The following is an 18,781-nucleotide window of genomic DNA, read 5'->3' as shown; positions in this document are numbered from 1 at the left end:
TTTTACGAGCATTATCATTAATCTTCATTTTTTGTTTGGAACAAAATTGATAAAAAGCACTGAGGAATAAAATTTTCTAAAGTAAATAAAAACTTTTGAACTTTAAATGATCTAAAAATACCAGTAAAACAGAATGTAAAATCTTAATAATAATTTTTTTTTTATTAAAATATAAACCTATGTTCTGTGCTGTTACTGTATACAATGTATAAAAAAATCCTTACATTATGGAGCTAACATGTCAAATGAAAACTTTTTTACTTCAGATACTTAAAACAAAGAACTATTTAAAATTTGTAATAAACTTGTCTTAATAATAAAAAAATATAATCAATGATATGTAGACAATTACCTAGTTTACTACTTCTAGACAAAACAGTCAAGCTAATAATTGTAACGAGAGCAAATAAAAAATGAATAAAAATTAACTTTAACAAACTAAGCCATGTTCTAAATTTGTTACTACTTAAAGATATATTTTTTGAAAACGCATCACTTAGAAAACCGAAGTTCTTAAAAAGATTTTAATATAGAAACTTACTAAAACTTACAAGCAGATCCAAAAGACATTAAAACACAAAACTAAAGTTGTTATTAACTATTTAAAAATTGACTTATATTAATTAAGTCACAAAATCGTGCATAAACTACAACTAAAAATACATAAACATTACAAATTAGGTAATTTTATTAATATGTTTAGAAAAATCAAAATCAGATATAAAAACTAATTAGATCTTTTACAGTTGTTTGAAATATATAGTATATTACGTTTTTATGACTAACATAAATGCAAACAAATAAGGTACTTATGTGCTGAGTAGAAGCCTGCAGTAAAATAACCTCTTGCCCTTTTAATGGGCGTAGTAGTTAAAAAAGTACGGCTTATCTGTGATGTAAATACAAGCTTCCAAATAAATGTGTCATTCAACACATGAATAAACATGAAATTTATGGTTGAGCATGATACGAAAACTAATTGAAAATGAAATATGACATGTATATATTGTTTACTGAACGACAACAGAAAAACGCTCAAAATATTTGATTTTAGGACCTGGTACACGAAAAAAGCTTTCGGTTATCGAGTGGCACACTACTTGGATACCGTTTAAAGTTTTGTCAAGGACAAAATAAAAATAATGTTAAAATTTAAAAATTAGTTTAGTACTATAAATGTAAGAAAACAAACATATAAAAGATAATTAGTTTAACAAAAATTGTGTATTATTAACTTTGAATATATAGATACATTACTATTTTTAAAGTGAGTGTGTGTGAGTTCATGTTTGAGAAAGTGAAAGGTGGGAAAGCGCAAGATATCACTTTAAAAAGAACTGTCGGTTGTGTACTCACTTGTTTTAATCACGTCTTGTTTTAATCACGTTTTAATCTTGTTTAACATCTTGCTGCAATCCGTACAAGGTTGCATATTTGGCAGATCTTGCTCGCGCCACCAAAGTTGTTGTTGGCGTGGTGAAGGATGCTCCATCCCATTTCTGGTTTGGCACCATACCTGTCAAAGTACTTGTCAAAACCTGACAACCTTTTGCAGTTTTTTTTACTTACATGCTTTTAATTTTAGTATTTTTATTACTTTTATTAGTGTCATCGCTAAAACTGCATTTTTCACACGCACAGCGATAATACTAATAAAAGTAATAAAGATAAAAATAAAAACAAAACTTTTATCGATTCGACAGGAGGTCATTTTACAGATAGGTACACTGGACACAAGTATACTTTTAAACATGTAACTTAAAAGAATATTGAATTCATAAACTTTATACACAATTTAAGATAACTTTAAATTTTCTTTAACTTTCTTACAGTACTTCAAAAAATATTTTAGTATTAAACTAAACAATGATTTTTAAGGAAAATTACTTTATTTTGTTTTTAAGAATAAGTAGGTTGTTTTAAATTTGTATTTTTATAGAAAATTTTCAGAAATCAAAAAAACATCACAACTTACTTTCTAAAATGAATCTTTAATTATTTTCAGTGTGTTTTGTTTTATTTTCCTAAAAAAGCTTTCAATCTACTAACTTATAAAAAATATTTTTATTAGTTGAAAGTGTTTTTGTTGGACAAATTGTATAGCAACAATGGTTTGTTTCAAAGAACATTAAATCACCGTCTGAAACAACAAAAGACCCGTTTTTCAAGTCTTCTGGAATTTCGCATGCTGGCATTTAAAAAGTGTTTAATATATTTTATTTGGTTGTTTTTTGTTGGTTCAGTAAAATCGTATGTTGATAGAAGAAATGTTTGAACTTTTTAAAATATAAATGCGAGTAAATGTGTTGTCCAGAAAACAAAGTCTTGCAATAACAAACTAAAAATGCCGTGTTGTAAGAATTGACTGTTGATAAACTTCGTTATATATTTTTTTCTAACGGAACTTGGTCTTTTTTATACAGACCGTCTTATTTTTCACAGTTAATTTTTAGTTCAAATTAAAGTAATTAAGATTACTGTTTTTTTCTAATCGTTAAAGGTTTCAAAAAATCAGCAAAACAGCAAAAATAACTTTTTTTTTTGGAAACATTAACAACTGCAGAAAAACCCCTACGACTCATGCTACAATCGGATTTGAAGAAGGCGAGAACACGATTGAAAAAAGTATCGAGTTGCTTGGTAACGCTCACTTCGCTCAAAACCTTCTTCTCTCCGCTTGACTGAACATCATACACCGTCAAGGTGTCAAGATCTTTTTCCAAGTCGACGTCTTTTACGTCGATGGATAGCGAGTAGACGGCGCGAGTTCTTACAATCAGCGGTGCTTGAACCTACCCGGGTATTTCCCTAAGCCGAAGTTGGTCGAATTGAACTTGATTTTGGTAGTTTCAGGGTTGTCACTGAAAGGAACTGGTTGGTCTGTTTTGATTCCACACTTTTTACTTCGTAGTTGAATGTGTAGCTGACTTGGTTGCCACTTTTCAGTTTTGATCTGGTCGAAGCCGTCTGCATTTCATAGACATTCACTTCGTCATCTGAATGTATTGACTTTTATGTCACTTGTGTTAATAAATAAACGGTCAGCTGTAGGACAAGTATAATAGTTTAATTGAGCGCATAGAAATTAAAATTAATAATAATGACCGTTGTTAGAATTTTCAAGAGGAGAGCTTTTTGCTTTCATCTCGTTTTTGGGGTTTTCCTTCGGGCTGCTGGACTCAGACTTAAACTGCAAAAGATGGACTTGATCAGGAACGTAAACCTGGAATTCGATCTGTTCCGAGAGATTTCCCATGTTTTAAAGGGCAAAAATGACAAGATACAAACTTAAACTAAACCTTAATACAACCAGAAGCATGATTCTACATCAATCAAAAAATGGTTTTTCAAAAAATATACATCTTAATGAAAATATAGGTAAAACAGTTTCAACAAACACAAATAGCTATAAATGTTTGAGAATAATTATAGACAGAAATTTTAAATGGTTAGAACTTATATAAACTATAAAAAAAAAGTTACAACAAACATTGAGTGTATTATATAAAACTAGACACTTCTTAAATGAAAAAGCATTATGTTTAATCTATAATTTTTTGCTTATGAGTAATATTAGATATGGCTTGTTGAGCTGGAAAAGATCAAATAAAAAATATATAAATGATATCAATGTTCTCATAAACAGAGCAATTAAGTGTTTACATTATAAAAAATATGATGATAGTGTAATAGAATTAAAAACTCGGAAAAATATAGATGTTAAAAGTCTGTGTCAATATGATTTAGGTCTGTTTATGTTAAAGTTTAACAATAATTTGTTACCAGTTAACTTTAATAGATACTACAAAAGTGTAAAAAATGTTCATAGTTATCTTACGAGGTCTTCAGAAACAAATTTTTTCTACCTAGATTCAACAGCGAAGTAATTCATAAATCGCTCTCCTACCAAGGAAGTAAGGTATGGAATAAGCAACCATTATGTTTAAAAAATATAATTTATTTTGTAAAGTTCCAAAATTAATTAAAAAATTGTCTTTTAAATAGTGATTATTAAGGTCATTAATGATCATTGCTACTCGTCTATTTACTTTTGTTTAAGAAGTTAATAATGTTTGTCATTTAATACCCAAAATTTATTAATTATCTTGTTTTTATTTTGATCAAAAGTTGATTTGATTGGTTACAATAATAGTGTTTGCAGACTAGAATTCAGCATTTTCTATCTGCTTATTCTTTAGATTATTTTTTAAGATTACTATTTTGAATTGAGTTCAGAATACTAACAAACTTTTTTTTTTTGTTTTTTTTTAGCATGCCATTGTAGTTTTTGATATATATACTTTAACAAAAAATTGAGTATTTAAATAATAAGTTGAGATAGTTGATCAATAAAAGAAAAAAAATCTTCATTTTAATGTTTGAAAATGTTATTTGCTTTCTATTATTACAAATTAGACTTAGACAAGTATTCAAAAAAAAAGTATTTTTTAAATCAGAACGAGATTTATTGATGTAAATATTAGTATTGTTTTTTTTAATAAAAGCATAAGTTTACAGTACTTATCTTAATATTTTCATTTATAAATGTTAAGTTCAGTTATGGTTGAATTCACTTCTTTAAAAATGTTAAAACAATTATAAATTAGTTAATTAATCTATTCAAATTAAAAAATATTAAATAAAGTTAAACACTTTTAGCATAACATGCTGATAAAATTTAATATAAAAATATTATAGCGTTTACATGTTTTCTTTCTCTAAAGAAGTTGTAACTCATCATTCAAGTATTCACATGTTTAAAATTCGTAAGTTTATATCCTTTTATAAGTTAATTTAAAGGTATATATATACTTTTTAAGTTCTTATGATACTAAACAAGTTTTTTAACACATTTTTAAACACAGAAATCAGTTAATTTCAGTTTAGTTTTTTGTTTCTTTTCTTTCATTTTGTTTTATTGATTGTTTCCTTACTAAAGATTTAAATATTAAAATGATAACAAAAAATATGTGTAATAGCTCGTAAGAAACTTTATAGGCATGTGGAGTACGAATCGATAACTAAAAAGTTCCTTTGTACACCAGGTCCTTAGAACAAACTTTTTGAGCGCTCTTTTATCGTTCAATAAACAATATATACATATATGTATATATATATTTTGTATTATTAGTTAGTTATTGTGTAATAATTATAATTTTAATCGCCATAAACTTAAAATAGTAAATTTTTAGTTATTGAGGATTTATTTCGGCCTGTTTCTTAAATATAGCAGTGTTTGCAAAATTTATAATTATGTATACTCTTAAACACCAATATAAAACTAATTTCGACTATCATAAATAAATGACTAAAATATATTAAAAAATATAATCTTAAACCAAACGAAGCACATTTAAGTACAAACGAGTATAAATTGTAACAACACATGAATTGTTTTATGAAAAACTACGATAGATCATAAACATTAATCTAAACGAAAAAAAAAATCAAATTTATAACCATCAGAAAAATTTTTTATTAAAAAAAAATTAAATTAGTCTAAACTTTTATATTTTTGGATAAATAGTTTTTATTTAAAAAAATTTAGCTCTGAGTATTCAATTAATAAACTTTAAAATAAACAAAACTTAAAACTTAATTTTTTATTTTATTAGTTATTAATCGTATTTGAAAATTCTCGGCACAGTATCTAACAAAGTAAATGTATGAATAACACGATAAGATAGATAGTAGTGCGAAATTTTTTATTTGTTTCTATTCAAGGAAGTTGTGAATCATTGCATCGTGAAATTTACTTTGCTTTGCAAAAAAAAAATCTAATTTACTTAACTTTGTTGCTTTTAAGGTTGGTAGTTTGCTAAGAGGCAAAAGTTTTTTTTTGTTGCTTTTGAAGCAAATATTTATATTAATTGAGATTTTATTGATGATATTTATTCATTTGCTTTAGTATGAATTCGTTCGTTAAATTTATTTAATAGTTTTTGCTTGAATAACAATTTAATATTTGACTTGAGTACCAATAAGTTAAATAATATTATCATTTATTAACTGATTTTCAAGTTGGATAAATAGAACAACTTTTAATTGAAGAATCTCATATAATGAAATACTGTTTTATAAAAACAACATTACATTTTCGTTGTTGAAATTTTTTTTTATATTTAAACCATATTTTTCAAACTAATAAACAGTATGAAATATACTCATACTTCATACTGTTTATTAGTTTGAAAAATATAGTTTAAACATAAAAAAATTTTCATCAACGAAAATGTAGTGTTGTTTTTATAAAACAACTTAAACTTAATTTAAATTCAAAACTTTCAAGCATTTTTTTATATAAAAACATATTTAAGCTCTGAGTATTACAGTAAAACATTTAAACAAAAAATTACAGTTTTTTAACTTTATGTATTGTAATACGTCTTTTAGAGTGTCTAATTACGTAAATATATTAATAATACGTTTAGAGAGGTATTAGTGCGAAATTTTTGACTTTTTTTCATAACAAGGAAGTTGTGACTCATTGTATGGTGAAATTTACTTTGCTTTGCAAAAAAAAAATTTACTTTGTTGCTTTTAAAGTTGGTTGTTTTCTAAGCAGCAAAAGTTTTTTTGTTATTTTTGAAACACAAGTTTATATTATTTAAGTTTTTGTTAATTGAGTTTTTATTGATGAGATTTATTCATTTGCCTTAGTATGATTTTCTTTGGCAAATTTATTTAATAGTTTTGCTTTAATTACAACTAAATGTTTTACTTGAATAATAATAAGTTAAATAATATTATCATTTATATACTGATTTTCAAGTTTGATTAACAGAACAACTTTTAATTGAAGAATCACATTAAAAAAAATATAAGTACATTTTATACTGTTTATTAGTCAACAAAGTTAGTTTAAGCTTAAAAAAAAGTTTCAACAAACAAAAATGTAGTGTTGTTTATAAAAAAACTTAAACTAACTTTAAATTCAAAAGTTTTAAGCAATGTTTTAGATAAATACATATTTTAGCTCTGAATATTATAAAATAGTTTTACAGTTTTTTGAATTTTATGTATTGTAGTACTTTTTTTAGAGTGTCTAATTACGTAAATATATTAATAACACGTTTAGAGAGGTATTAGTGCGAAATTTTTGAGTTTTTTTTCTTAACAAGGAAGTTGTGACTCATTGTATCGTAAAATTTACTTTGCTTTGCAAAAAAAAAAAAAAATTACTTTGTTGCTTTAATAGTTGGTTGTTTTCCAAGCAGCAAAAGTTTTTTTTATTGTTTTTGAGACACAAATTTATAATAATTCAGCTTTTATTAATGAGATTTATTCAGTTACTTGAGTTTAATTTTGTTCGGCAAATTTATTTGATAGTTTTTCGCTTGAATTACAATTGAATGTTTAACTTGAATAGTAATATATTAAATAATATCATCATTTATAAACTGATTTTCGAGTTGGATTAATAGAATTACTTTTAATTGAAGAATATCATATAATGAAATATGAGTATATTTCGTACTGTTTATTAGTTTTTAAAATATAGTTTAAACATATAAAACTTGCAACAAACAAAAATGTAGTGTTGTTTGTAAAAAAACTGAAACTACCTTCAAATTCAAAATTTTAAAGCAATATTTTTATAAAAAACATATAAAAGCTCTGAGTATTAAGGTAAAACACTATATAATTCTATGTACTGTAATATACTTTTAGAGCATCTAATTACGTAAATATATTAATAACACGTTTAATTAGACAGAAATGCAAAAATTTCTACTTTTATGTGTTGTTAGTTGTTTCGTAAGTAATAATGTTTTGTTTTTATTAATTTTTTTCTAATCAAATACTTGTGCAGATTTTTTAACATTTGAACTTTTAAAAGAAAAAATTAAACTTTGTTTTGTTTTTTTTTTAATTTTACACGTAATGATTAAATAATTATTTATCTTAAGATGTTTATTAGTTTTTCTTTAAAATTGTTACATAGAGGGCTGTTTACAAATAGTAATAATTAGTTGGTTTGTATCTTAAAATACTCAAAAACAATTAAAGGTGCAAAGTGGTATTAATTAAATTAAAATAAAACTTATAAAAAACTTTTGAATGAAAAAAAAATCTTTGTAGGTTTAGTTTTATTTACAATTTTATTCTATTACCATGAAGCTTCTCTTCACCTACGGTTTTATTTTGTTATCAGTTAGAGCTGATAATGTACAAGGTAAGCTTTAATATAATTTTTTTTACCTATTGCTTATTCAAAATCTTGCAGTCTAATTATTAATAACATTTTAATTCTTAAAATTTATTTTCATTTTTAATTGCTATTTACAAAACTAGTTGAACATGTGTTAAGGTAAATAGTTATTTATGAAATGTTTTAAATCAAAGTTGCATTTCTAAATGAATATATAAAACTATAAGGCTGCGATTAGAAAAGCTACTATACAAGTTTTTAGTTACATAATTATGTAAAGTAAGTCATTAACCATTAACAACAAAAGCACACTTATAAAATTTAAATCATTAAACAACTATGATAAATACTAATATAATAAATTAATAACAGTAACCGACTGTCCGCCTTTAGATGGAATTTTTAATGGCAACATACAATGCACTCAGGATAATAAAGTTGGTAGCGAATGTACTTATTCTTGCATTCCAGGTAATTAAACATGTATTTTTATTTTTTGAAATTAAGTAATTAAAAACTTTATTATTTGGTTACAATACAAACGATATATTTTATAATTCTCAACCGAATTTTTTCCTAAATATAATTAAAAAGTGTAAGTTTTTAATATAAACGGTATGTGTGTTTTAAATTGAAAAGCATTTAGTACTTTTACATCATAATGACAGTTTAGTTTTTTAAAGCAGAAAGATCTAAATTTTTATTGTTTTGTCGTTTTAGTCTTTTTCTTTTTTAAAGAGGTTACAGTTTGTTAAAAATTTCTTAGAAAAATACTTAATAAAACAAAATTTACACAAGTTTAACAACCAATTACTTTTATTAGGTTTCGAAATAGATGATGCTTGCTTAACCATCAATTACTGCATAGATAATGGATTTGGCAGTGGTATGTGGAAACTCATCTAAATGTGTACCAAAAAAGAAATGTTAGTTTAAAGTTTTTAAGAAAGAAACTAGCATTCATTTAACTTTAAATATAAACTTAAGTAATAAGTAGTTTATAAACATTAATATAAAATGTTTTTATATTTTATTTATAGTTTGTTAAATATCAATTTACAATTAAAATCTATAGATAAATTAAAGTTATGAAAACTAATAAAGGTTCTAAACCAGTACATAAACACTATAATAGTGTATGTTTAGTATGACTTTTTATCAGTAGTATTATTTATTTTTTTATTATTGTTATTATTACAAACTTAAGTATATATATTGATCGTAGTCACTTAAACAGATGACATATCAAACGTAATAACAAAGAATAAGGGCATCAATGAAAATATATAATACTATACTTATTTAGTATAGACTATTTATCATTTTTAACGTAGAATTAAGAAGTTAATTTGCAAACTTATTTTGTATAGTTACTTAATCTTTCATTATAAATTCATGAAACACATTTTGTTTAATTATTTTAAATGATTAAACCTTTTATATTTTTTAATTTTCAATTAATAAAAAATAAAAGATAATGTATGCACAAACAAAAATTATCAAATTTATATATACATACAAACTAAATGTTGTTATTTTACCTCATTCAAACATTTAATGATTCTGTATAAAATTAAAGGTTTAAAGAAATTTGATTTGCACAAATGATCTAAATAGATAGATTAAATTTCAGCTCAGTCCTAAAAAGTTTTTCTTCATTTATATTTGTCTTATCAATATATGTATACACTTATAAATTTCATTTTACCTCAAAGTAAATTTATGATTTATATTTTACTGAAGTTAGAAAATAGTCTTACTATCTACGGCATGTTTTTACCCATAGTTTTCCTGAATTTTGTGCTTTTTTCGTATTGTATGTTTGCTAGCCATAAAGTAATATATTTACACAAGTTTAAAACTCTGGTATACAAAATAACCAGAATATTTATAAATATATATATATGTAAAAGAAGTTTGGATAAAACAATATCATACATGAAAAATCTAATATTAATATAAGTATAATGATAAAAGTTTAGCTTATCGGATGAAATAAATCAGTGTTTTTCAGAAAAAATTGAGAAAAAATATAAATAATAAAAAAAGTAAAAATATGCACTGTTGGCGTTCATTTCTGTTATTCAGACTTTTGTTTAAATAATTTTTAAAACTAAGAAAATTTTGCAAATAATGTAGAATTTTCTAATTGTTCACAAGGACAGCTTTTACTTTTTATTTACATTAAAACTGAGTAATGTTTGTAAATGCATAGAATAAATTTTTTTGTTTATTTATTAATTATTTAACAAAATATATTATTTCTAAACTTGAAATTATTCAAAAATACTAAAACTCAAACTACAAACACAAACTATATTTCCCAACTTAATAATAAAAATAAAACCAAGCTACGTTTTATTAATGCAATGTAATGATTGTTATGATGTAGTATTATAATAAAACATAATTGAACAACATTATGTATTTTCCCTATTGATAATTGAACAGTATTTGCGAATTTAAATTAAGGATATTTAAAGATATAAAAACAATTACGATTTATACGTTGGTATATTAAATAAGGGGACGGGTCTAAATTGCACAAAAAAAGTTGCGCGAGGTTTCTAAATTTCATGAGGGGATTCAATTGCACGAAAACAAAATTGAACGAGTGCACAACATTCCACGCAGCCAAATTTACACGAGGGCACAAAATTGAACGAAGACGATTTTGGGTCAATTTTGCACAGATTACATTTACGCACATAAGTAAAACTAAAAAGAAAGAAAAAGTTAAAATAAAAAAATGATAAATAAAACAAAAGATAGATTAATAAATAAAAGTTACTGACCAATATATTTAGGTGTAGCATTAAAAGTAAAAACATAAATAAAAAAATAATTAATTAAAACTAATAAAAAAAGTTAGCCACCGATATTAAGGGTTAAGGGTAACAGTGTTAGTAAAAAAAATTAATTCAGAAAGAATAACTAAAAAAAATTTATAAAAAACAAAAAAAAAAAAAATTTACCCACTGAGGTTAAGGTTTAGGGGTAACATTGATAGAAAATAAATAAAAACTAAAAGCAAAAATAGTTTATTTAATAAAAAAATCAAAAATTAATAAAAGAAAATTAATCTGTGCGAAAATGTCTCCGTGCAAAAAAGGCCCTATGTGCAAAAGTATTTTCTTGCAATTTTATCTCCTCGTGCTAAAAAGTATTCGTGCAAAAGTTTCTTCGTGCAATTTTGTGCACTCGTGCTATTTTGTACGTTCGTGTAAATTTGACAGCTACCCATTAAATACAGCTAAACTCCAAACCTATATACAAATTACTTTTACAGATTGTCAATCGTTACAAATACCGGGTATGAGTAGAAAATCAGGAGTTTACGAATTTCTAGTCGGTGAGAAACATGTCAACCTGTTTTGTGAAATGAGGTCAGCTGACGGAGGATGGATTGTTAGTATTTAATTATTTACTTAATTTAGATTCAAAAAAAAATAAAGGTATATGATAGTTGGCTTAAAAACTTTGTTCTTTAAGCTTACGTACCTGAAAATTTACTTTCAGATGTTTTAAATAATTTTTAAAGTTAGAAAAACTTACATATGTACATATATACATTGTTTTTATATTTTAATTTTGCTTGTTGATAAAATAAAAACAACTTAAATTTGTAAAATTGAACTTTATGATAATTAAATGAATTCAATTTTATTTTCACAGATGCTAATAAAGTTATTGAATATTTTGTGATTTTTTAGTTTAAAATGTACTAACAGTTATATCACTTTTTGTTCGTACGTAAGAAAAATCTAACTGTTTTTGTAAAATAGTTGAATTTATAGTTTGTATGTGTTAACCTTAAAGCTGATCAAACTTATTTTAGAAGACTAATAAAATAATTTGAGTGATTTGGGGGTGTTAATGTTTTGAGAATAATTTTTAACATTGACAAGTACATTTTATAAATTTATTGCATATATGATGTGTAATTTATCATTACATAAAAAACTTATTTTTTTAGTTTTTTACCGTAATCAAATCAAAACACTTTCTCATTTTAAAGGTGATGCACAATAGATATGATGGATCTGTCAATTTTGCTAGGAACTGGACGTCTTACGAAAATTTCTTCGGAGATTTCAATGGAGAATTCTGGCTTGGTAAGATAACTTTAGTTAATTTCAAAAACAATATAAAGTTCGAAAGTAAAAAATTTAATTAATATAAAAATGTTAAGTTTAACAATTTTAACTGATTTCAAACAAAATTGATTGTAAAAACAAATAAATAATGAAGTTCAATAGTAATATAATATTAAAAAAATTACAGGTGTTATTTTTCATTAATGTTAAACTATACGTTACAGGTTTGAAAACAATCAGCAAAATAACCAGCGATGGAAGAAACTATCAAGTCAGGATAGAGATGGAAAGCTACAAAGGTGAAAAAAAATATGCTGAAAATAGGTTAGTTTGCTTATAAAAAAAAATCTTAACAACAAACAAAATAATTTGTTTTCATTTATTTAAAGTCAATGCATAGAGCACTTGAATATTTTTTGTTTCCTTATTATTTAGTTAAATTTAAAACCAGGTAAAATTAACAAATTATATAATTAACTATTTGTTGACAACCACCTTACTGTATGTAAATTTCAATATTTTCAAACATATATTCAGATAAGATTTAATGCAATGCCTTCGACAATAAACTTCATATTTAACATTTTTCAATAAATATTTTAGTTGTCAAACCGAATAGAGTTTTTAAAAAGTAACTTTTATATGCGAAACTAGAAAGCATCATAAAAAAAATTTTAGTTTGTATAATACTCAAGTAATATTTTCCTCTTTTTATAAAAATAATAATTCGAGTTGAAGTGATAAAGCCAGAAAATTTATTGAAAATAAACTTTTAGTCAACTTTTAGTTCTTAAAAATTCTATGATAGGATTAGATAATTTACGATAACATTTTTGATAATCTTATTTTAAGTCCGGTTTTTTATTTAGAAAACACATAAAACAGTTTCATATCTATATAATGAACTTTTTGCATATTTTTTTTTCAGAAACTTCAAAGTAGCTGATGGTACGGACAACTACAGACTTACTTTTGAAAAGAATTCGTTCTCTGGTAACGTAGGTTAGTACTTTTGAAAACAAACATATGTTTCTAAGTTCAATCAATCATTGTTAAAACTTCATTTACGGTATACTACAACTCCTACTGGCGTTGTTTTACACTGTTTCATATTAACTCGATCGTATTAAACTTGATCATATTAAACTAAATTGTATCAAAGACGATTTAATAGTATTTTTTTTTAACTTTTTTGTTTTTTTTTAGATTTGTCATTATATCAATAGTTTAGCTTCTGCTAATTTGTTAACTTGTAAAACTTTGAATTCTAAAAGTAAAACATATAAATATTTTTTATTTAATTGTACTATTCGTTGCACCTTTCTTAACATGATATTTTAAAAGTTATAGCCAACTTAAAACTGAAAATCAAATATATAAAAAACTAGTAGAGGGGGCGATTATTTACTAAATTCCTTCAAGTAGCTGTTTATAAAAATAAATTTCGAAACTTTGTTGTAAGCTAATGCATTAATCTTGCTCAACTCTTGCTGAGTAAATTTCTGGACTGGTGTTTTTATTAACACCTTTTTCTTCACTGTCTTTTTCATTCAATGTACTTTAATAGTTGTAATATTCCTTGCACGTTTCTTAACATGATAATTTAAAAGTTATAGCTAACTTGAAACTGACCTTCTAATTTTAACTTACTGATTGATATTTCAAATGTTCTTTAAATTTTTAGTCTAACAAAATTTTTGTATTGCTAATTCTTTTCTAAAGTTTGATACATCCAATAGTAAAATTATCGAACTATATTAAGTACGCTACTGATTTTACTTAAAACTAAACATAATCTAAAATAAAAATATTCAAGTTAAACTCAAGTTCAAATACAAGTTTAAATAGAAATTTTAAAGCGGTTTTCAAGTAGTTTTAATAAATTATTTATATACAAAATAACAGAATTGCTTAGTAAATATTAGATATTGACATTTAAAATTTAAACAAAACATTAGTAATTATCAAACTAGAATAAAATTCAATAACTAGTTCCAATTTTTTTTAACTGTTTTAGATTTTTTTGTTTTACCAGGACTTATTACTCGATTTAACCATTTTAGTAGGTATTTTATTGAAAGTTTTATAGTGCTTTATAATAAAAATTATCATATCTAGCCTACAAAACTTGTAGCCGCCACTGCTAAAATATTATTTTACTTTATATGTACTTATTACAACCACAACACAGCTTGAAAAAATGCATACTTATATAAATTTTAGTAATTCTAGAGTCTCTATAAATTCCTTATTTTTAACAAGGTATAGTCTGTTCTAACATACATTTTATTATTTATCTTCTTTTTTACTTTGATTTTGCAATAACTTGAAGTTAACTAGTAGAAAAATTATTCATATATATTAACTGTTTAGTTTATTTTAAATTTACAACTAACGTTTTATCATTTTAATTACTATTTTTCTCATTTCGTAACTATATACATTGTATAGCTATTATATATTATAATATACATAAGTATATATTGTATATTAAACCAATTTTATTTTTGCTTTTTTAAAATAACTAACGAAAGAAAAACTTAACGAACTGAATTGAATATAGATCCGGCCGATAGCTATAAATTATAAATGTTTAATTTTTCTTTATTCGACTAAAACACCGTCGACCGTTTTTTCGTTATTTTATAACATTTTACTGATACAGATAAACTGACAATTCCACCCGCAGTTATTTCCCACTAGATCAAATCCCACCCGCGCACAATTGCCACCATTTTTCATTTTTGTTCCTTTTTTTTAATATTCTTGTTTTATTTTTATCTATTAATTATTTACTATCACTGTTACTCCTAACCCTTAGCTTGGTAGGCAAGTGTTTTTGGGATTTGACCGCGGGTAGGAAATAATTGCGGATGATAAATCAGCAGTCCCTACTAATATAATTCATAGGTGCCAGAACTTCATCATGTCTTAAACTTTGCAGAAGTAAATATTATAGTTTTCTAAACTCTGGTTATTTGAACAGCGTTAAAACTTGACGAATCGAGGAAAAAACTGTGTAATTATAAAGTCAGCAACACTTTTTAATGCTAGATTTATGTCGGTTTACCTTAGAAAAATAAACTAAATGTATAACAGATTTGATACCATCAGTTTTTGCAACATTAATACAATTATCTAGTGTACTCTTTGTTTTCATACCTTAATTCATTACAACATAGAATAACTTTGACCGTTTTAGTTTAAATATAGTTGTTTAAGTATTATTTAAAACAAAATTATTCTAGTAGGTAATAAAATGCTTACTCAAAAACTAATTGTAATTTGATAGTAAGTTATTGTTTTTAGAATGCCTATGTACAGTTTTACTATTTGTAACAATACGAGAAAAACTATAAATAAGTAAACTAACTTTTATAAAGATAATAAAACAACATATACAACTTACTCAGAAAGTTTCTTATTACCTTACCATATGAATAATTGCTAAACTTCTAAAAATGGTTATAATTGATCGATTCTAATATGATTTATTTTAGTATGATAAATTTTGATGCAATGGAGTTTGTTATGATTGGTTTAAAAAATGATAAACTCAATGTGATCGAATTTGCTTTAGTTTGGTATGATCAACACTAGTATGACGGAGTTTGATACGATTGAGTTTGATCCGATGGAACTGAATACAATCGAATTTTCATCGAGTTAAAATCGTAATGTTTTAAAATGATGAAGATTAAAATGATTGCTAGTTAGAATGTATTGCTAGGTCGTCTACCGTTATTTACATTTTTGTTGTTGTTTGCAAGGGCAATGTTATACTAATCAAACTCATTGCCTGAAAAATAGGATTAAAAGTTTTTATTATGTATATAAAAAAATCTTGAGAAAAACCCTTTAAAATTAAACTTAAACGAAGTCGTCAAGTATAAATAAATTTATTCAGTTTTTTTAAGATGCTAATTTTAAGCTATAGTAACACGTTATGAAGTAAATTAGTGTTGTTTTGAACGTTTATAATTGTATGTAAAGTACTACTTTAAAACGGTTAAACAATTAAACAACAAACCAATATTGTTTGCTATGAGATAGATTTTGATGCGTTTCATACATAACTCAGTTTTATACATAAAAAAGTTTTGTATGTGTCCAACTTTTGGAATTAGTTTTTATCAAACAGGATATGACGCACTCGAGTTCCACAACAACATGCAGTTCAGCACATTAGACGTGGACAACGACAAGTTCAGTGGAAATTGCGCTACTATTCGTGGAAATGGAGGCAACTGGAATCAAGCCTGTCTCAACCAAAATATGAATGGAATTTACGGAGCAGATGGAGACGCAGGTGGTGAGTATATGTTTTGGGTGAATTTCGACACCAACAATCATCTCACGGCACTCAAGACCATGAGATGGATGCTGCGTGAAGTTGTTTAAAATAATCGCACTTGATAGTTAAAGTATTTGCTGCACTTTGTACTTTAATTAGTTACTTGTTAAAATGTTTTTATTTTCAACTGTTAGTACACGAAACGTAGTATAAATATCAAGCTCAAATAATTTAGTTATAACTGATTTTTCAAATATGGTTTAAACCACATTTTGACAAACGCCTTTATGACACAATTCAAGCACACTTACATGTTTTTGTTGAAAAAGATTTTTTAAATGTAGCTTGTTCTATTGCTTACTCTTTTTAACTTTATTCATTATTACTACTATTAATCGTTTAAATAAAAAATTTACTGCAATATTAGTATCATTTTTATATACTTAAATAAACAAAATGATTTTTTTAGATTTAGCCTAATTTATTCGGTCAGATTTAATAATAAATCAAAATTGTCTAACATAAGTCTTAAAATTATAACTTTAATGCTTAATCTAAACTATACAGAAAATTTACATTATACTTAACAGAATATAAATTTGTAAAACGGGTAATCTTTTATTAAAAGAAAATGTTTGTCAAAAGTTTAAATAGAATTTAAATAACTTAATATAAGTTTCTGTTAATTAAAAAAAAAATCGGATATTTTTCGGCCATTACTCAATTTAAAAATTGATCCCAGTATGATTACGGCTAGATACGATCTTTTGGATCAGGTAGAAAACAAATTAAAACTATTCATTTTAGTAAAAACTTTTTCGTTATAAATGTAGGTGTTTTTATTTGAAACTTATATCTATAAGTAAATATATACAACTTAAAAGTATATAAGAAAAAAAAGTTTTATAAAAATACAAAAATAAACTTAATACCTGATTTATAGTCAAAATATTACAAACTTTTTATCACGATAAAAATGCAAATTTTATTTTTAATAAATATTTGGTTTTTATAAAAGGTTAGTTATTTAGAAAAATATAAAATAATACAATTCAATTTTTATATGCGGTCACCTTCATTTGGAGGAAACTCAACAAGAAGTGCTAACTAAAGAATTTTAATTATATAGTTTTAAGTTTTTAGTTTCAATATTTAAAAGTATTGTTGTATTAGAAGTAGTACAAAATTTTAAAAAAATGTTTTTTTTTACACAATTGTTCGTATCATTACATTATACCTAAAAATGTTATATAAGGAAATCTATAATCTTTAAGAATCTGGAAAAAAAATTATAAAAAAACAAAATACTTATTAAAATTATATACACATTAAGATAGATATATTTTAAGTCAAACATGTAGTAGTTTAAAACTGCAAAATAATCTATTAGGACAACAACAATGTAAGGTATCTTATGTTGTTCTGAACACAATATGAATTGAAGCTTTATTAAAATTTATAAGTTTCAATTCTTAAAATTGATAGATTCACACTGAATAGAATTTTACATGCCACGACAATAATAACAATGAAAAAAATGTGTTAACACTTAACTTAATCTTTTATTTTACATTATTTTTTAACTTAGAATGGTAGTTTACATTGATGAAAATATATTAAAAATAATCCAACTGAAGTTTTAATCTTAAAAAGCATGGTTTTTGTAAAACAAATACATTGTACATAACATCTAAACAAGTAAAATTCAGATTAACTAAAAGAAGGTTTTAACAGTTAAAAATAATTAAAGTTAATGAAGTTTAACGTTCTTCGAAACAGCTAAACTAATACTTTTAATCATAACAAATAAAAACATAATTCAAAGAAGTGTATTAATAAAAAACCAACATTATATTTGGATACCAGAGATCGTGCGACCCGTGTACCAAATTTAGTTCGCAAAAAAAAATTCATGCCCTGCGATATACTGTAGAACTAATAACATATTATTTATTATTTTAAACAGTTGTAATAAAAGTTAATAAACTTTATATTATTGTTTAACAAATTTTTATTTTTGTGTTTATCAATTACTCTAAAAAACTACGTTTAATATATTCGAACATCAACAGTTAGTTTATCAGAAGTATTAGAGTCATAATACGTAGTTGAAATTTAAATTATTTAATATTATCTAGGTACAAACTATCAAACTTTCCTACTTAAAAAGGTAGAAAATTATTTTACATCTAAATAAGTTATAATCTGAGAGAAGTAAAATTTAATATTAAAATATCT

At 24.3% G+C, this 18,781-nt stretch overlaps 1 protein-coding gene across 1 annotated transcript; it reads left to right on the top strand.

Annotated features, from left to right (window-relative positions):
* The first annotated feature begins 8,115 nt into the window (after positions 1-8,115).
* On the top strand, positions 8,116-16,650 carry LOC145850037 (angiopoietin-related protein 7-like). The gene is made up of 8 exons (XM_082955181.1): positions 8,116-8,176; positions 8,525-8,623; positions 8,976-9,038; positions 11,442-11,560; positions 12,171-12,267; positions 12,474-12,573; positions 13,178-13,251; positions 16,391-16,650. The coding sequence occupies exons 1-8, from the start codon at positions 8,116-8,118 to the stop codon at positions 16,648-16,650; spliced, it is 873 nt and encodes a 290-aa protein (XP_082811307.1).
* Positions 16,651-18,781: the final 2,131 nt, after the last annotated feature.

Source organism: Thalia democratica, chromosome 2, assembly GCF_965202585.1.
Source record: "Thalia democratica chromosome 2, ktThaDemo2.hap1.1, whole genome shotgun sequence".
NCBI classification, from domain to species: Eukaryota; Metazoa; Chordata; class Thaliacea; order Salpida; family Salpidae; genus Thalia; species Thalia democratica.
This window is presented reverse-complemented; position numbering and strand designations above follow the sequence as displayed.

What these genes read in the sequence shown, in the direction of transcription:
- LOC145850037 (XM_082955181.1), top strand. Translation starts at nt 8,116, where the DNA reads ATGAAGCTTCTCTTCACCTACGGTTTTATTTTGTTATCAGTTAGAGCT. An exon ending in AGATAATGGATTTGGCAGTG is followed by an intron (nt 9,039 to 11,441) that starts GTATGTGGAAAC and finishes TTACTTTTACAG; the next exon opens with ATTGTCAATCGTTACAAATA. An exon ending in CAGCTGACGGAGGATGGATT is followed by an intron (nt 11,561 to 12,170) that starts GTTAGTATTTAA and finishes CTCATTTTAAAG; the next exon opens with GTGATGCACAATAGATATGA.